The sequence below is a fragment of the Pyxicephalus adspersus genome, chromosome 12, assembly GCF_032062135.1.
Source record: "Pyxicephalus adspersus chromosome 12, UCB_Pads_2.0, whole genome shotgun sequence".
NCBI lineage: Eukaryota > Metazoa > Chordata > Amphibia > Anura > Pyxicephalidae > Pyxicephalus > Pyxicephalus adspersus.
Genome location: NC_092869.1, coordinates 32,145,103 through 32,166,665, shown reverse-complemented (window position 1 = coordinate 32,166,665; position 21,563 = coordinate 32,145,103). Strand labels below are relative to the sequence as shown.

At 39.5% G+C, this 21,563-nt stretch overlaps 1 protein-coding gene across 5 annotated transcripts in view; it reads right to left on the bottom strand.

The window, feature by feature from the left end:
- SYT16 (synaptotagmin 16) overlaps positions 1 to 21,563 on the bottom strand; it is a 52,057-nt gene that overhangs the window by 27,573 nt on the left and 2,921 nt on the right. For 3 of the 5 annotated variants that reach the window (XM_072427523.1, XM_072427525.1, XM_072427524.1), the window contains exon 2: positions 945 to 1,124. In XM_072427523.1, the coding sequence (XP_072283624.1) occupies positions 945 to 1,124 (180 nt within the window). Of the gene's footprint in view, positions 1 to 944; positions 1,125 to 11,907; positions 12,091 to 21,563 lie in introns of those variants that run through there. The other 2 variants (XM_072427521.1, XM_072427522.1) reach the window with 2 other exon arrangements.

Here is a 21,563-nt window from a genome sequence, read left to right as displayed (position 1 = left end):
ATGGACAATAAGGGGAATTCTCTCCTATAGGGACAGAGATGGAAAAACAATTCTGCAAAGGCTCTAACCACTATTTGGTTAACCTCTCTGCTCTGTGATCCAGTGATGGCCCTCTATCCAGGTGTGAAGAAACCCCTGTAAGCCTATCAATCTTATACCTGTCAGGTGAGGCTGCCATGGGCACGTCTCTTTGAAGTGCATCATCATATTGGACAGGGTTTACAGTACTCAGGATGGTGCTTATATGTCATTATATGCCAAGTGCTCCTCAGTCTAAAAGTAAGGAATGCTTACCACCTTTGTCAAAGAAGAAAAAGTATCTTAGATGTCATATTCCCACCTGAAGGCTGCAAGATTGTTTTTTTTTTTGGGGGGGGGGGCATCATTGTTATATGCCTTCTATATTGCTTTATTTTAACATTTATGTAAATCAGAAGCTTTTCATTTAAAATCCGTAATGATAGCTCATTTTTAAAGCTTTGTGTAAAAGGTATTTGCTTAGACATGCGGAAACCATATATGAAATACCTAACTTAGTACAAAGCTCATAACTGAGAATGAAGCCTCAAGGTATGTCCATCAAGAAAACATCAAATAATCACCATAACATTGAAAAGCAAGAATAACAAAGCACCATGTATTTTACTAGAACACACAAAGGCACAATTACACAATATTGGAAAAGTTACATAGAGCTTAGAAAACATTACATGAATCAGAAATCATGCAGTGAGATGGAGGTACCCTAATATGTTCATATAGAGAAATACTTGCTATAGACAGATATCTAAAAGGATAATTTTAGCATCAGTTGAACTGCCAAAAAAAACATCTGCTCTCTGCCTTAAATACATATGATGCCTTTTTCTGCAGTTTTATAGCATTCGTGGTATGCATTTGTAATAAAGCAAACATTTCTCAAATATGGTTATAGTGATATTTACCAAGTCCTTGCAGAACCCCAGGTCTCTCCTTTGGGCGCTTTCTTCTCCCACGTTGGTTCAAACATGGGAGATCACCGCTATTTTCGAAACACAGCTTTTTATTTATGAAAAGAAAGAGAATTGCCAAGAGTACAATGAAGACGCCCACAGCAGACAGGAATCCAATGGCCTCTGGGGTTACTAAAAAAGAGAAAATATTGCTTTGAGGTAGCAATTAAAAGGAACCAGACTTTTATTTAAAGCAGATCTAAACCCGACTTCTAAAGTTAAATATAAACTAGGTTGTGTTTAAACTTTTATAATGTTTCATCTGGCGATCATGCAAACTTGTTTGGATGATTACAGCTATGGGAAGACAACATTCTCTACATTGTACTCCTGCATTGTCACCTCAATACAGGTGAAGGCTACAAGTGGCCATGTCAACACATGTTGTTTAGGTATTGTCCATAAACAGGATTCTGGTCCAAAGCAATGTTATACAGTCAATACAGGAAAGCATACATGTAGGCTAGAAGTGGCTAAACAAATCAGCACCACAGTGATGCAAACAAGGAAACAAAACATAAATACATTTCTACAAATGCCCCATCCCCTCCAATCCTTCCTCTAGAAACCCTAAAAATATCTGTCAAATAATAATAGCTTATCTGAAAAAGAAGAAACTGTGACCTCTACGGCTCTTTCACATAAAAATGAAAGCTTTTGTAGCTCCATGGGTCATGTGGCTCCATACTGGACATTCTAACTTTAACACAGTCTATTATGGATACAAAATCAAGAGCTTAAAATCTTTTACTCCATCTTGGAATCCAGTGCAGTTCTGTCTTTATTTTTATGTCTGTCTGTCTTTATTAGAAGTACAAAATTCCTGGCAGACTGTGGCATAAAGAAACTTTTACCGGCTACAAGAGAGGCCTCAGCAATCAGAAGAAATTAAGGGGTCTACCCGTGTAATGGGACCCATTTCTACTTGGGCAAGTGATGCACCTTTGTGTACATACTAACACAAACTAACACAGTGACATCAGGTGGAACAGCTATTAAAACTCATGTGATCTGGGGAAAGATGACCATGGTTATGGCAAGAACTTCATGGCAACAGTGTCATGGTCTGTACCAAGTTCCATTCCAACCTGTCTGGCAAAGCCATTAGACAAAGAATCCATGTAATGCTGTAACCTTAAGGATCTATATTTGTAAAAATAAAAAGAACATTTTAGATCGTAAGAAAAAGAGCTTATAATAAAAGTAGGTTACACATACCATGCCTGGTCTAGAAGATGCTGGGGTTTAAATCAGCATGTAGTTCTAAAGCTCACTTACACTGAAGTCATATGTTAAGACAAATTGTTGAGTACAGTCATCAAGTCACCCTTGTCATAGCAATATCTAAACATGAAACAAACCAGGTGGATCTGTAAATGGTCATCCACAATGGCCAGGTGTTGGTCCAGTATATCTTTGCTGACAGATAGGTACCAATAATATGAAAGATTCACTGTACAACTCTCAATTAGAAAATGTTAAAACCAAGGCCTATGTAAAAGTTTAACAATGAGTGGTGGGTTCCTTGAAGCACCTGGGTACTAAGTGAATCCAACCACACATTGATAAGTGACCTGATAAGTGAATGAGTTTTCCAGCAGCAGTGTAAGGAAAATATGAAACCATTGTAATATATGCACATTAGGAAAATACAATAAGTAAAAATTCTGAAATAATCAAGAAATTTAAACAGAATACCAAGGCTGTGTTAAACACGGCTCGATATGGGTAATAAGCTCCTCCAACCATACATCAACATTCATGAAAGGGTAAAGCCCTGTAAGTACATAACCTTTTCACACAGTGGCCTCCACCCTATAGATAAGTATTTCCTTGTGTTCATAGATAATACACAAAAAGTCTGCATATAATTCAAAAGAAAAAAAAATGAATATAAAAGCTACTCTTTTGGTTACGCGTATATACCAATATTTGACAAAGTTACTAGAGCCATATAATGTAATGCAAGGGGGATGTAATGCAACCCCACATATATAGCAACGCATATCCCATCAGACCTATAAAGTGAACTTTACATCTTTTTATACTGGTTGTGGCTGGACAACCAACATAAACCAAGAATCAGCCAAATAGATGGCGGTGGAGGCAAGGGCCCCCATTCTCCCACTGTATTTCTAATTTATTATTATTATTATTATTACACAGTATTTACATAGCTCCATCATTTTACTCATCGCTGTACAAAGTCCATAGTCATGTCACTAACTGTCCCTCAAAGGAGCTCACAATCTAATGTTCCTACCATAGTCATATGTCATTAATGTAGTCTAAGTTCAGTTTAGGGGGAAGCCACTTAACCTAACTGCATGTTTTTTTGGGATGTGGGAGGAAACCCACACAGAAACAGGGAGAACCTGCAAACTCCATGCAGATAGTGTACTGGCTGGGATTCGAACCTGGGACCTAGCGCTGCAAAGGCCGGAGTGCTAACCCCTGCTAAGCCACCGTGCTTTCTAATGTGTTTTATTTGTTAATCTGCCAGTTGGGCCCTTTTTTATAATTTTTTTTGAAATATTAGTCTTTTTTTGATTTTCTTAACCAGTCACCATAAATACTCTTCTATATCATCATAATAAACTATTGTTGTTGTCATCAACTGATCTGCAAATATACCTGGCAATAAGCTTGGTTCAAACAAGGAGAATCTGTATTTTATTAGAGAGTGTGTCAGAAAAAAGAGGCAACAGATTGCATCAGTGTCTGGCACACCCTGATGGCATGGAAATAAAGACACATGAGAATATGTGTTTGCCTTGATGATCAACACCTACAGCCATTGCTGTTAATTTAAAGATGCAAAAAAAACACACTTTCTTTATCGTAACAGGGAAGCCACTGGGGACTGTCATGTAAGCCAGGGTTTTTTAACCTTTTCACCCCAGATGAACCTGTAAAAACCTGTTTTTTGGGTTTTGGGAACCACTGTTAAATGATTTAATTAGAGGTCAATGTATTAAACACTGGGAACCATTAAGAAAAATACCAAAATACAGTGGTGGTCAAAATATAACCTTTACAGACAGCTTAAAAGATAATTGATGTCATGTCACTGGCTCTGCCAAGTGGCATTGGACCCAGAACTAGACAGGAACAATCAGATAGGAGGTCAATTAGGAGCATCTCTATGAACCCCTAGTAATCTTTGGAGGAACCCACCAATAAACTGCATTAAAAAAAATATTTAGATCTGGACACAGCCTAGCAGATCTACTTCTTCAACCCTTGAATCAAGTAGCAATATTGGGTCGGTCTGAGGTTTGCTAGACCCTACTAGCAAAGGCACAAATTCTGGGTCTCCTAACAAGTACCTTGGGTTCAAGTATATCCAAAGTGATGTAGCAGCAAGAAGAGAATTGGCTTTCAGTTTTACAGTTACAGCATCTGTTCATTTCTTAGTAACTGGCAAAAATCTAATAAAACTTTCCTTTAAAGAATGGGGAGGGTATGTGACAAAAGATATAAAGAACTTAAAACAGAGTCATGGGGAGACAGTAGAAAGAAATCCTTCCCCAAACTAAACTTTGTGCTATACAAAGAAAAGGAAAATTTAAAGCACAATTCTGTTTCAATTCATTATTCTTCTAATCTTTCCTCAGCTTTTTAAATTCAGACTTATTTGTATAGTTTATCAATTCAAGGTATATGTAAACCTATTTGTTTAAAAGTATTCAAGCTATATACAGGGACAATATAAATAAATATGTTAGTCTTAAGAATAATGTAGTTAACACACACATAGATAACTCTAATGGCCTGGGCACGGGGTCATGGTTTTTGGATACTACAGTCCATTATCTAATAACTACACCTAAAAAGGGCAGCTCATTGGCATCCAGTTGGGAAGCTCTCAGTGGCGCCATGCAACTAGTTCAAAATATTATCTTTTAAACAGATTTATATTGTGTCAAGACTAATTGTCCAATACCAAATCGGGATTTCATATCTACCCTGTTCTTCAACAACCATCATGTACACTTTCCTTGGTTATTAAAATAAGGTAAGTTATATGTGTGGCTGTAAATACTGGTATGTCCTTGAAACTTGTTAGAACTGAAGAAGCTGTGTATACAAAAGGAAAATGGGTTTAACGTCATAAAACAAGGCCAGTAGAATGTAACTAAGCCTGGCTTCTTTAGTTGCCCTTCCACTTTATTCCCAGGCATGACCAATGGTAAGTACTTACCCACCTCCAAGCTTACCACTATGATAAGAGTTGGAATAGCTATGGTTAAGGAGGCAAGGTGGCCACCCGCTACCTTCCTCAAGTGAATTCAGGCTACTACTAATACTATATCCTAAAAGAAATAAAAATAACAGCTTTGACCTATCCATCCCTTTTATTCAGTCAAGGTTTTGTAGCCATAAAAACAGATCCATTTTAGCCAAGGCTTAAAAGGAATAAAAGAGATACAGTTAATGTTGTGCCTTAGAGCCTTTATTATACAACAAGCCTTGTGGAATATGTTGTTCACAGCTTTTGTAATACAGGGACAAACAATGAATCACAAAACCTCATTAAAGGTATTTACAGCGACTATATAACCAGGGTCATGTACAAACAAAAAAAATAGTGTCACTGCTTTTATGTTTCTCTCTTGGTGTTTGTACATTAGTTAGCCGGATGCCAATTTAGTGAAAACGATCAGGAGAACGTAATTGTGCAAAGTAACAGCCGGTCTGGATCTTCCTATCTTAATAAAACAAGATATTGTACAAGATATTACAGCTTTATTTACTGATAACAATCAAAGATTGGAAGAAGCAATGTTTATTAAAACCTAACTCCAACTCCAACATTTTTTTTAATGGTGTAAGAAGAGTTAAGATTTCTAATGGGTTTTTACGCCTCTCTGATTTCATTTTAGAGATTTTCTCTTACTTTCTATCCATCATTGCAAAGTGAAGACACAGACAGACGTAATTTAGGAAATGATGACTCTTCTTCACTCACTTTTCATGTATCTAATGTATGTACACTAACCTGTATCTATATTTCATCTGACCAGTCCATAGATGTGGTGGCTACATTTGTTTTCAGATTAGGAATATTTTAAAGGTAAATTCTTGAAGCAATAATGTTCACCTGTCCATGTGTATCACCATTGAAAACCATCTACTTTCTGTAACTTCAAGTTATGCCCCTCCTTATGTAGACATGTGGGGCTGATTTATTAAAGCTCACCAAGACTGGAGAAGATAGTCTATCATGGGAGAACCTAGTTGATTTAGCAAACCTGGAATGAATTTCTTAAAAATCACTTGCCATTGGCTATACCTGATCCATTCCAGATTTGCTGGATCACATTCTCCAGTCTATCTTCTCCAATCTTGAAGAGCGTTAATAAATCAGCCCCATGGTGCCCACTGTGATGCAACACAATGTAACTGGATTTGGTACTTGTTTTGACTATCACATAAGAGTCTTTAGTTGTACTTATGTTGGTGGATGAGATTTTTTAACATCAGTTAGCCTATAAAACTTTTTTCCCTTTACTACTTGCAATTGTTTAATGCACATGAGGCTGAAACAAACCAGCTCAACTTATACTTTCAGCAGGCACATTACATATTCACAAGAACAAGAAAGCAACTTGCTCCTTTGACACTACGAAGCAACCCAAACAACCCCCGGGGCCCGCCTGAATGGGTCACACTCTGCAAAACGAGCCCAATTAATGTACTTTGTGTTCTTGCTTCTTGCAAATGTTTGGCTCAAAATGACAAAATATTATGCTTTATTACCTTAATTAATTACGTTATATTGTATGCATGCAACTAGTTATTATATTTCCCACTGGTTGTGAGACATTCTTCATTACCAGATCATAATTATTTCACATGGTTTGAGAACGTGGGGAGGACCAGTGTGGGCTGTTGTGTAGGAGGAAGTTCTTAAGGAAACCATACAGCGAAAGTAAGTCAATGATTACCATTGTGGCTTGTTAAAATGTTCCCACCCACTCTATCGCCCACACGATGTGCTGCACTGTATCCATTCTATCTCAGAGTCTGGGCACAGCAGCACGCCAAACCATCTGCAATCAGCAGCACAATTGGTAATTAGCACATATCAAGAGGACAATAAGTGACAAAATAATCACTTAGGTAACAACTGAGGTCCTCCAAAGCCCATTGTTCCCTGCAATAGATTGTAGTACACTCTTTTTTTGTATAGACCTTTATTACGCATGGCACCACAATGATTACATACCAGTGCACCTGTTCATTTTCTACATGACTGAGTATGACATCCCAAAGTACAAACACTCATAAGCCATGGGAAAGGCAATTCAACTTAAAGTGTATCCAATGCCATTTCTTTTATTTTGGATAGAGTAGATCAGCCTTTCTCAACATTTCTAACATATGGAACCCTTGAAATACCTTTCAGGTCTCGGAGTGCCTCTTACATTGCTGGCCAGTGGGAGGAATGTTACCCCTACAGAAAACCTGAAAGATCATTGGTGTCAATAAAACTAACCTGAGAGTCACAAATTGATCTTCACCCGAGGAACCTCTAACAACCCTTGGAGAAACACTGATTAAAAAACAATGGAGTAGACCATGCTTAAACCTTTGACAGCTTTTCCAACCTTTGTCCTGGTGGGTAGACACAATGGGAAGTAAAGGGAAATCTCTCTAAAGTAAGGCTACGGACACACATGCAATAATTGTTGTTGGAATAGATCCTTCACGATCCTTTCCAACGACAAACGACTGCACGATGCATGAATGAGTGCTGGTCATACATGGGGAGGGGGAGAACGACGGAGTGGCCAGCCTAAGGAAAATCCCTACTTGGACACAGAAACAAGTGTCTCCTTTGGAAGATTTCCATCTTTCTGAGTGCTATAGTGATTTTCCATCACTTTCAGTCCTGGAGACAATGGCCACCAGGACAAATAAGAAAGGGTGCCCAACCAGAAGGTCAGGTAAGGATTTGTAATATACAGGGGATACCTTTACTCAAAGCAGTCTTTGGTTCAATACTGATACAGAATCACCATCCCCCTATTCACTTCATGGTATGGTCTGTCCTCTAAAAACCATAACAACTTTATCTTTGTGGGATGCCCATGCGACCACAAATGATGTCTGGAATAAGACCAAAAATCTCCTATGGTGCTTCTGGTCAGGAAATATGACAAAAATCTCATTGCATTCATCGAACACAAGAACCCTATGTGTTTTAAAAGTTGCATGAGGGCCCTTTTGGAAAAGCATAAAACCCAACCCCCATAATTGTTATCAGTACTTTCATACTTTCTTGCCATTACATTATTTTAGAACAATCTGACTTAGGGCTCATTATATAAAAATGCGTAGAAAACCTATGTGCATTGGAACACTTTTTATGCTTTTTTTATGTTTTACTGTTGAACTGCATTTTTAGTGCTCTTTTGTAGTTTTCTTTTTTAAACCATACTTTCATTTTCCAATAAAAAGAGTGATGTGCAATGTACTGATATGTATTGCTGGTACCACCGGTTTTGTGATCTGCAAAAAGAAGCAGCATGTCTGTATTATTATTATTATTACCTCAATGCACAAACACAAGGCTTGGTGTGAATAGGACACACACAAAAAAAACCAAACAATTGTTTTTGTGCCATCGTTGGGACTGTAATAGGTAATGCTGTCCAGTTTAGTCCAACACAGCTGCTGTGAATGTACTATACGTATCTTCAATAGTAACATAATTTCTCAAAGGGTGGAGGTGGCTCAGCCATGTGCAAGTTTTAATGCTTTAGAAATTGTAAGGCTTAGGTAGCAGATCATAGGGGTAAGACCAAGGCAAGGCATAAAACCATAAGAGATCCATAGTGGTATAAAAGTTACCTTTGTTAAGAATATAAATCAGCTTGTTTATTATTTAACAAAAAATATCTCAAATTAGTGCCTGCACAGTCCATACAAATTATTTATTGCATCTAGTTGTTCTAATTTGTTAGGAACTAGTAACTTTGCGGTACACTGTCATCGAACCCAACACATAATACTGCTCCTGAATGCACCAGGTCTCCTCTGAATGTATTTAATCCGTTAATAGTCCTCTCTAATATCCTCTGCGTGGAAGAGAGCACACAATATAAGGCACAACTGAGATTTAGTATTCAGAGACGCAGCCATTGCAATTAAACACCAGCTGTTGTAATTTAGCCATTGCATCTGATTCTCTGAGTCTTTTGATTATATACAATGTACTCTGTGAAAGCACTGATAATCAACAGGTCTTTTATAGAATATGTATAAATAAGCCCACTCAACACATGGTAACATTCATTCATAAATATTGAATGCAAAAAAGCCATTTATCCAGGGTGGTTTTGCATATTCATTTCGAACAAAAGCATGAAATCAGGCATTTTCAGCTGTCTATTTTAATGTCCTGTTTTGACAGCTACTAGCCAAAGGACGTGTAAAGTGGACACACCAAGTGGAGTGCCCCCCTATATACTGCTTACCTGCTAGTGAGCAACATAAAGAGAACTATGATGAAGCCAAAGGGTGGAGGAGCTCTGATCTGTTTGTAGACTGGTCTGTTGGGTACATAGTGGTGACTTACCAATCATGACACCACAATCCACCAAAGCTGCTTCAGTTCTGGTTTTTGTTTTGTGTGGTGCTTTGGCAGCCCACTGAAAAAATGGTAACATAGTGCCATGCAACACTACTGGCTTTAAACTGGCCAAATTTATTCTATGTGAAATAAAACCAATAGGGTTCCATGTCATAGTTTGTTTTCTTTCTGAAGCAGCTATAGAGTAGAAAAGTGTCTCCTGCCAGCAGATGCATTGGGATACCATTGCTCTCTTTTGGAAAGCAGTGATCTCTCTGCAAAGGTTCAACATGTCCCCTGCACAGTTTGCCCTTTAGCAGAGTCCATTAGATTTGCTGGTTTAAGAGCTACAGTCTGACTCAATAGGGAGGCCTGCAGGACCTCTGCAGAAAGACCACTGCCTATCTGTGGAGAACAAGGGACCCACTCTGCAGTTTCAGTTTTTTTTTCCTCTGTGGCTGCTTTTTGAAAAAAAGAGAATTTTTGTTACAATGTACCTAGGTAACATGTAGTACAGTAGATATAAATAAGTTAAGTTTTTAAATCCAATTTCAGCCATTTTAGTTTATATTATGGTAGGGTTAGAGTTTCCCTAATGTGTGTGTTGATTGTTGCATGTGTCCCCATTGATTTGCAATTACCTACTAACACGACTGCCATAAAGTCTTGACTGCTGTTAAGTTTTAAGCTTGTGAAAGGCCTTTTTAGTATAGGGTGTGTATCTGTTGGTCATGTACACCTAGATAACTGCCTCATTAATGTAACCCTGCAAAATAAAAAATATGCCTGCAGTAAGTATAGATGAGCCGTCAACTAGTCTACATATATGTTATCCATGGTTACAGAAGAAACCCAGATGCACTCCATGCAGCTGTAATCTACAGATATTAGACCTGCCCACAATTCCAATGCAGGGTTTCTGTCCTCCTCTAAAAGTTAATCAAACCAGCACCCTGCTTGCTGAAATATTCTGAGCCCCTCTTTGGACACCCATAAGTACCATTCTCCAGTCTAAAACCCACATCTCTACCATGAAACTGCAGGCATTCATTTTTCCCAAAATTGGCAGCAAAGACTAGAGGCCACCAACCCCCTTATACCACTTTAAAATAGTTATTGTTCCCCTGGATGGCCCCATTTTGTACCTCGTGTCCCAGATACACAAATACTTGTACACTTATTCTATCTGCTAAGACTCTCCAGATTTACAGAAACTCACTGAAATAAACTGAGGACATCAACCTGACAGCTAAATGTCAAGAAATTGTGTCCTTGTACGTATAATGCTGTGGTAATGTCTCTGGGCACGGGAGTAAGAATTGATACCGCCAAGCTAAATTGTCCATAGGGTGACTGCAGCATTGTATAATCTGGTGCTCCACTTACAAATCTTTTCATAGTTTATAGCATTTGGTTTTTTATTAGTTATGAATACAAAATCACAACATGCAATGGGCATAGTACTGAAGGCGAGCCATAGACATAGGACAAAGATCCCCGGTCTTGGAAAAAAGACAAACGGACAAAACTTTTATCAACTACAACAATATTTCCTACTTAAACGATTCCATACCAAACACATGTAACAGTTAAACAATATTTAGATGTTGCTTTTGGATACAGGAACTGCACTTGTATGTTTTGCACAATTGTATAGTTTTCTAAGATTGAAAAAACTTATGAAAAAAGTAGTGGAAATAAAGTGTATGAAAAATTGGTACATTGATTTTGGTCCATTGCCTATTTTTTAATGCAAAATACATGCTGCAGCCTGGCACCCTAATGCACCTTTGCAATAGATGGGCTTGCTAGGTGGTGTAAATGACACGTGCACCAGTTTTGGTGCCTTTTGGTATGTAAGACAACTCATTTATGAATGTGCTGCCTTAACACAAGTATTTGTTAATGCATGGCATGATGCACAATAATGTCATGAACAACAATAGTGTGAACAGACCCTCAAAATACTGATGCCAGAGAGGGACACAAAACAAGCATTTGCAGGGGAAAGCAATGACATGATGGGTGTAAATTGCTGATATAACCCATATTAAATTCTTAAAATGCTTAAATAATTCCTTTTTATTCTATATTATCAAGATGTAGAAAAATCTAGCAAAGGGAGGAGCTGAGAACTATGAAAATATCTCAGCCATGTCCACAAGAAGTCTAAAAAGCTGCGCAGAGATTTAATCCAGTGCCACATATAAAAAGCTGACCTATCCTTTTTTCGGTGTATTGACCCTTCCGAAATCATAGTTGCTGCCCAAACTTGTCCCAGGAGACGTTAATTTGTTCAGAATGAAGGTAATAGAGTAAACATTAAGTGCTTACCTTACACGTAGCAGACAAGGATGTATCAGCCAGCAACTTCAGGACACATTTCAGTGCTCAGCTCACACATTTCCGCTAAATTTCCTTTCCTTCCTGATCAGCCACAACATAGTTTTCTACTCTGCAGTGCTTTGCCTGGAAAGACTGGGGAGTGGTATTGTTCATGTCATTTAACTTCCCACCCTGTAGAGCTGTGATAATATTTGTATACTTTACACATAGTTCTGACCAAAGGAATGTCAGCCAACAGGTACAGCAAAAAAAACTGACCCAACTAGTTTCCTCTTCGTGCGGTAATCTCTGCAGATTGTAACTAAAGGTACTAAAGGTACAATATGGCAAATTATTTTCTAGATAGGCAAATCAGGGGTGTAACGAAGGGCGGAGTGATGTATGCAGTCAGATTTGGGTGCCAAGTATAGCAGGGTACTCAGTATTCAGGCCTTTTTGGGGGACTGATCGCCAACAAATCAATGTTTGTACAGTTATCCTTTCAGTTAAGTAGTCATTAACAAAGAAAACTTCCACCGAGCATCAATTTATAGGTAGAATTTCTTAGCTAAGCACCAATCTAAGGGGGCACCTCTACACCGAAAACCAAATAGTGGGGACACTTCTCCAAGGACAAATTAAGGGGGCACAAATATATGCAGATATCTCACCCTTGACTCCAATTTAACATGGAACACAACTCAACTTAGCATTATTTTAAAGGTAGAACTTCTTAGCCAAGCCCCAAATTTAAAAGGGAATCTCTTGGAGAGCATGTGTCCATCAACCGCTAAATTAAGGGGGTAAAAAATATATGCAGATATCTCACCCTTGATTCCAATTTACCATGGGGCCCCGAGCACCAATTCAAAGGTAGAACTTCTTGGCACGAATTGAAGTGGAGAACCTTAATAAAGGAGGACTCATCTCATCCTTGCACCAATCTAAAGGAGAGCACATCTCTACCATCCACTAAACTTAGGGGGGGGCACACATATAGGCAAGCATGTCTTTACTAATGTAACAAGGACAAGTCTCCCCTGAAAATCAAAGTAAGAAGGGCATGTGCCTAGAAAGAGGGGCATATCTCTTAACCACAAAAATAACGAGACCACATGCTTGCTGGGCACCATAAAAGAAGTCATGTATCCATCAAGAACCTTTCATGCCCATAGTCTCTGACCATCTCCTGTACCATGTTTGTATTGTAGTGACAATCCCTTGTGCATCATCTGTAGTATTCATAACATAACCATATTTTGCTGCCTGTTAGCAGTCTCTGATAATCTCTTTTAGCATTTTAATAGTCTATGACCTTCTTTTGTAACATGTCTGAAGATTCTGAGCATCTGGTATAGCATACCTGTATTCTCTGGCCATCTCCTGTAGCATGTCTCTAATCTCTGAGCACCTGTTGTAGCATACCCGTAGTCTCCTGAACTTTTTCCCCAGGCTCTAACAACTTCTATTGTATGTTAGCAGTGTCTGACCATCTCCTGTAGCATTCCTGTAGTCTCTGACTATACCTGGTAGCATGCTAGCAGTCTCTGACCATGTCTGGTATCATGCCCATATTCTGTGGCATCTCTTGTAGCATGTCTGTTGTCTTTGACCATATCTTGCTGCATGTTTGCAGTCTCTGATAATCTCTTGCAACATATTAGCACTCTCTGACCATCTCTTGTAACATGTCCATAGTCTCTAAACATCTCTAGTAGCATGTATGTAGTCTTTGAGCATAACTTGCTGCATGTTTGCACTCTCTGATAATCTCTTGTAGCACAGTGGCTCAGCGGTAAGTGCTTTGGCCTTTGCAGTGCTGAGTCCCAGGTTTGAATTTCGGCCAGGACACTATCTGCATGGAGTTTTTAGGTTCTCCCCGTGTGTGTGTGTTTCCTCTGGGTGCTCTGATTTCCTCCCACATCCCGAAAAACATAAATTAAGTTAATTTGCTACACCCCAAAATTAACCTTAGACTGTATTAAAAGCATATGACCCTAGTAGGGAGATTAGAATGTGAGCCCCTTTGAGAAACAGCTAGTGACATGACCATGGACTTTGTACAGCACTGCGTAATATGATTGCACTATATAAATACTGTGTAATAATAAACAATAATAATTACAGTCTTAGACCATCTCGTGTAACATGTCCGTAGTCTCTGACCATCTGTTGTAGCATACCAGTAGTCTCTTACCATCTCTTGTAGTCTCCTGAACCATGTCCTCAGACTCTAACAACATCTATTGTATGAAAGCAGTCTCTGACCATCTCCTATGGTGTGCCTGTAGTCTCTGACTATCTCTTTTAATATGTAAACAGTCTCTGACCATCTCTTGTAGTTAGAAGTATCATGTGAATATTCTCTGACTATCTGTTGGGGCATGGCCATAGTCTCTGACCATCTCTGTCAGGACATTTGCAGTCTCGGACCATCACTTACAGCATTTTCGCAGTTTCTAGCCATCTCTAGTACCATGCCCATAGTTTCTGACTCTCTCATGTTGTATGTGAGAAGTCTCTGGCAGCTTTCAATAGCATTACACTCACTGAATATTATGTGGGGGCTCTTAGGTGATGTCGGGGGCTTCCCCTAATTATTTTTACTATTCCTGCTACAAAATGACTTCCCGCACTCACATTGCTGTTGTCAATGATTCAAAAAATACTAAAAAAATCTATGCACATAGCATTTTAATCACATTGTTTTTTCAATAAAAAAAAAAACCAAAGTTTTTTTTTTCTTCCTTTTTGTTAGCAAAAAATGTATTTTTCTCCCCCCCAAAAAAATCTAAAAATTGAGCAGAATTGCTTGCTAATTTCACCGATCTTTCTCCGGTGTTGTCATAATTCCTATAAATTTCCTCAGAGCCCCAGATGCCAATCAGTAACACAGAAATATCTATTCATCTGCTTTCACGGTCTATAGACAAGACTAGACTCTTCTATTTGTTTTGCTGCTATCAGTAAGGTCACGGCTTCCTGCCTACCCATCTGTGAAAGAGTTTTATTGTTTTATTTCAATGCCAATATGTATTGACGAGGAAAGAAATAAAAAACAATTATCCCTGAGCTCTGCTTTGAAGAGGAACCTTTGCTCCACTCAGCTTTATTCTTTCACCTATTGAGTGGTCAGTTACCGTAGCAACAGCCCAGCCATCCAAATAGTATAAACTGCTATCACACATCATCTAGCAACCAATTGCCTCGGGGAAGAAGGCCTCGCTGTCATCACACGGCACGTGGATTGTTGCTTAGGCCTTGACAAAATGTCTATTTTCCCCTTGTGGGGGCCGATTGCTGCTTTGTATTTATGTAATTGTGTTTATAGTGGTATTGCTGTTGCTTTTGCAGCCTCTGTATACCCACCTGGGAACATTCATATGTTTGGTTCCCGAATCAGAACGAGGGTTTCCTGAAAGAATATGAAAATGGTCTTACAAAAGCTTTGCTATCATAACACCAATGGTCCATATGTGTGGATTTAAAAACGGTGAACTTCCTACTTTGACAGCAAAGTGGATATACAAAGTACCCATGTTTCATGCTTGTGGGATAGTAGAGCAAAGCAGGATCACTGGAAAAAAGTGACATGGCCTCCAAGGGAGAACATGAAATAAAGTGCCTCGAACATCATTAACTAGCCAATGGTTAACAAAGAAAAAATCATTCTTCCTCCACTACACAAAAAGTTGGGATTAATGAAGCAATTTGTTAGAGCTCTGAACAAGGACTGTGATTGCTTCAAATACATTTGTAGAATCTTCCTGGGATTGAGTACTGAAAAATTAATAGCATAAATCTTTGAATGACCAAAGATTCAGAAACTGATAAATGAATAAAATTTCACAAATTACATGACTGATACTGAAGCTTCTGCCTGGCACAGCTATGTCATAGTTGTCAAGAACTTCTTGGGTAACCATAAAGCACAAAATTATGAGAAACTGGTACAAAACTTCTCTTAAACTTTAAAAGTTTGGGTGCTACTATGAGCATAAAGGTACACTATCTCCATAGCCATTTGCAAAAATTTCTAGAAACCCTTGGCGATTTCAGTGAGGAACAAGAGTAGAGGTTCCATCAAGACATAAAGGTGATGGAAGAAAGGTATCAGGGCAGATGGGATAGACACATGATGGCAGACTACTGCTGGAGCCTTCAACATGATTGTCCTGATCATCAGCATAAAAGGAATTCGTACAAACTGAGGTTTTCAATGACTTCTTTGTGATTAGTTCTGTAAATATACTGAATATAGAATATTATGACATAAAGTATTTCAAAAATTTTATTTTTGTATACGGTGGCATATTTGGTTTAATTTTGCTTAATTTTCATGTTTCATTAGATTTCGATGAGATTATTATTGAGGTCATTATTTCAAAAACTAGAGCCAATCTAGCAAAATCAGTTCCATATTTGGAATATGTGCATCACACATAACCTAAGATGACTTTTATCTGTTTGGCAAGAAAATGTTTGTTGACCCGTGTTATATGATGATATATGCTGATGATATGGAATTGTGCAGCCATTGTTGGCCTGCCCTAAATTGCTATTCATCTGCCTGCTATGGCAGTGAAATTGGTTTAATGTTTTTTGAGCTGACCCCAAAACAAGTATGTTGGTAAAGAGTTCTGACTACAACATGATTTGTGCTGCAACATGCCACAAATATGGCTCTCATCAGAGCACGTTGCAATAGGAATGCATGTATTCAATGTATTTGTTGCAATTATTTTGTTTCATATGTTCTATAGCAGGAAATATTTTGTGGTTTAGGAAGCATGACATAATTTCAGTCCACCTTAACCCCATTGAGAATCTTTGGGATGTGATGGAGAAGACTTTACCTAGAGATCTGACTCTCCTATCATCAATACAAGATCATGGGGAAAATTTGTGCACAAAATAAAAGTTGAGATATTGCATAAAAGTAATAAAATGATACGATCACGAGTGTGTGCCATAATCAATATTTGGGTGCAGTATGGTGACGCCATCTAGTGTTGTACTATGAGCACTACACTGTGTGTTCCCCCCCCCCCCTTGGTGTTGCCTGTACACAATACACTGCGCAGGCCCAGCCGCCGCTGATTTTTCGCTCATACGTTGCACCACCTGTTCACCTTCTGTGTGGGAGATTTCAATGCAGTCTTGGCAGAGATAATCTGCCATAATTATTCACGTCCTTAGCACCTATAATTGTGTTTCATCATCCTTTCATCATCTGCACAATGCCAACTGCCACTTTGCTATTTTAGCTTCCAGGCTTTGTTGTTGCCATGGCGATGGCGCCTGAGGAAAGTGGCCGGCAAAAGAAAAAGCACAAAACAACGGAGTATTTGCAATTAAAACCCCAACAATTATATACTCGTCAACGCCGCGTTTAATTCCCTTTCCATTTGCAAGTTGTGATTTGTCGCTCAGTGTCCTATAAACTTATCATAGGGGTTGTGACAAGTGGAATACCGAATTGTATACTTGTGGTCTTGTTTGACAGGTAATGTTAGGACAGAAAAGGGGAAATAGAATGAAGTGACACAAACAGAAATTCTTTTTTACAGGTTTTGCACAAAGAATTGTGAAACGCGTTGTGGAAGGATGGAGGTGAAACAGAATAAACAGGCGGCATGTAATCGGAGCAGGTCACAATCTCTGGCGTGAACAGTAACTCTTAGCAATCATTGGATTTTTTTTTTTATGGCAAATTTTGTATTGATAAATACGGAGTATATTATTCATTTAAAATACAATAACATTGAGAGTAAAATTACATAGGATATAAGTCTCATCTCCGCAACAAACTTTGTGGAGCTTACTTGGGACTAAGTACTATACATGATACTTCTTAGTAGTATATTGTTTGGTATAGTCCATATAACCATAAGGGATATCGTACTGGACAGCATTTGTAGAGAAACAGTGAGTCTCAGACCCGACGCGTTTCGCCCTACTGGGCTTCTTCAGGGGAATTTGAGATTTATTGAGCAACAAAGAAAAAGTGGTAAGGAGTAGATGTCAAGTTGGTAGAGGTATCAAGATTACTTAAGACTATTTAAAGACAGCTTTAAATTCAGACCAGTGGTAGATGTCAGTATTAACTTGGAAGTAAATGCCAGTACATTGTTGGTCATGCCATTCAGAATCCTGCTTAGGACTTAAACAAGGTATTTAGAGTATCAGTATCATTGCAGCAACCATGCTGACACTCCGAATGCCTTGTTTAATTTAATTGTATTTTTTATATGTGCCAGCATGCACAGCAAGAAGTCATAGTGAAGCCACAAGTCCTGATCTGTATCTAGGCCTGTACATCAAGCTCTGAAGCCATAGGATGAACATGGCATGCAAATACTGAGAGGTCATAAAGTTTCGTCTTCTTACATGCTCACTGTACATTCTTATCGCAATTCATACACATTACATTCCAATCTGTACACTTCCTGACACTGTAGCCTTGTGCCATCTGCACCCCCATCACACTGGCTCTAGTATTAAAGAATTATAATAATAGCTAATTACATTCTAGGTACATCAAAAAGATGAGCAATGTCTTACAGCTAAAATCTGAGTAGAACAGCCTGGCCCCATGTCAGCATGCTGCACTGAAAGTCCTTATCCTTAGGTGTGGAAGCTGCGGTCTCTTTGCTGAGGTCCGACACTCATCCTGCTGAACGTTCAGTTGAGTTCAAAGACACTGCAGCAAAAGGCATTTTAATTAAATATGATGAGTAGAAAATAATCAAACTGTCTCCCTACTCTACTAGCACATGGAGGATCTGAATGCATGCTGTACCCCAATTAAATGCCCTTTGGGGGGATAGCTGCAGGGAGGATCTGGCTGGACATCCCAGGGTGGTGGTGTTTATTGTTACAGTAACAGAGGTTTCTATTTCATAGATCCTGGGCAGGCATAGGGAGTGCTGCTTTACAAGGGCCACCCTCAGCCAACAGGGGCCTCCACAGTATCTTGGACGGTCCTATCTCTGCCTGCATGCCCGCCCTTCTTCCCTCAGTGCCCAGCTATTCATCCCTTGGCACCAGGCTAGACAAGCCCGTCTCCAGACTGCGCCACTACACAAGGGCCCCGGACGCTCCTCGACCAGCAGGTCCCCCTACAACAGCCTGCACAGTCCTATGTCCATCTGCAGGCCCCCAGTGGGGTAGCCTCAAGTTACTTCTGCACAGGGATCCATTGTGGCTACATCCACCACTGTCTGTAATGCAAGCAGATTAGAATTGGCAGGAGGGGCCACAGGGTGCTATACATTCCTCTCCTCCATGAATTGAAAAAATAAATGACGCAGACCAGGGACTGTTCAGCTGTGGAGAAAACACATACTTGATGCTGGATGTCTATCAGCCAGGAAACAAGGCGGGCTCTATTTTTCTTGCTGCAGCTTCTGATGTACACACAGAACCCTATGGTGTGCAATGGAATCAGAATTATATTCAGTACAGGGGAGGAACCTGTACAACTCATATCATAACTCACATCATAAATGCTGCAAGAAAATCCTGCAGGGTCCCCAAGTCAACTTGGCATGGGGGCACTATGTTTGTTCTGCACAGGGGCCCAAAGTCAGCTCAGCTTGGGGGCACTATATCAGTTCTGCACAGGGTCCCACTGTTGTATACTTCTGCCACTTAAGTGGACCTGTGCTAGGTGTCAGCTGGCTGTGTTTCCTTTGATGAGTCCGTGTCTGTTATTCTGTAAAGTAGTCACATTGCTCCTAGTAGTGGAGAGACAGAATACTGGCAGTCAGCATTGTGAGACTTCTCTGGCCCCAGGTTAACCGGCGCTATAAACATCAGAGCCCATTACCCAGCAGCCCTGAGAAATCCCTGGGGCCCCTACAATAAACTCATTAGCACGCCTTGCTGAGCACTCCATCTAACATTGCATTTACTGATCCGGGCCCCTGGGGCCCAAGGAACAGAGACATTAGGTGAGATGGTAAGAGAAGAAAATTAGATTATTTTTTTTTTCAACAATAACAGTAAGATTACACAGCAAAAATGTTATATTAAAAGGAGAGCTCTACGGGTATTTGTCAGAAGCGGGAAAAGTAGAACAGAGCTAGATAGCAACTGTACAGTCAAATGTTAAATATATATTGGTGACACAAATATTTAAAGAAAAAATGCTGCAATTCTCAAACCACTTCCTGTGCAGGGCATCATAGGACTGGCCCCCTGGGCCATTTTACCCTGTGTTCAAAACATAATCTTGTCATAAAGGGAACCGAATGGCATAAGCAACCATATAAAACCACTTATTGCCAGGTAAGGGGTGGGAATCTTTGGCATGGGACTGCCCATAAGACATCACAAAAGGTAAATGAAAACTAAAACTAAAAATATTTACAGCAAGGGAGAAGGACTGGATGGTGGGCCCTATACAGATGTCAGATCTGAACAGAACCAATGAGCTCTATACAACCAGTGCCGTTCTGTTCTATGGAGGGAGAAGAGGGGAGAATGAGTGAGCAGCACCCTGCTGTCCGTTATAGGAAATTACAATGGCTGTCCCGGATTGGTTGTTCATCAATACACCTGGACGGACAAAGAGGACTCCGGTACACACGTTAGATTTTTGTCTGAGACAATCTGATCATGATATACTAAAATCTCATACAAGCTTTAGCATGGTACTGTTTTTATTATTTTTAGATATGAGGCATTTATTAGAATAAGACCCGGTAATGCCATCTGCCATTAGAGTCTTTGTTCAGTATTTCCTGTTATAAGGTGACAACCCGGTTTTACTCCTGTGCTATCACAATGGGCTGCCAATTGGCCATAACAAGTGGATGCTTTACACACATTACACAGACATATCCCACTGTTGTCACCATCAGGGGACCCGTCCTTCAATTGAGAGGAGGTGGTTGTAAGAAGCTACAGAACATCAGCAGAATGGAGAATAAAAAAAAGTTATGATAAGCCCCAGATAAAAAATAAATAGTGCTCTCTATACATCTTAGAGCATCTTATACCAATAATAATAATTTATAACATTAAACTTATAACATAAAAATCAGGTATAGCTTTATTTTAACTTAGTTCGTACCCTGGGTGGACTACCCACCCACCAATCCGATGGCCCTCTTCCAAGTTCAATGATGCCAAACACCATGCACTCTACTTCCCAGGGCATCGAGCTTCCACCCCGCAACCTTGTATGATGCCCCCTTTTATATGACCTGCTCTGGCCCCAGCAGTCAGAAGAAGTTATTGAAGACAACCTGAGATATACCTGGAAAAATACGTGTATAAAAGGTTGGGGTGCACCAATTGAGGAGGAGCAGACAAGGAGATGAAGGGTGGCTTAGGGGTGTAGTGAGTACACCACTGCATTCCTGTGCTGACAGTACAGTGTAAATCTCAGGACTGTATAGAAAAAGGTACAAAATCTTTGGAAGGTAAAATAGCTCCCATGTGTGTATTTCTTCCCTTGTCATGAAGCCCTTCTAAACATGTCACAACATTTCAGAGAAGTCTCAGGATGATTGTACCCCAGGATGATTGTACCCCTGTGCTGACCTCTAACTTGATAGCCAAGTCATTATTTGTATATTGAGCAGGCATGGACCCGGGGACTCCCCGTGTATAGTCAATATCATTACCAGGGCAAGGGGTATTTCTGTACCAGGTTC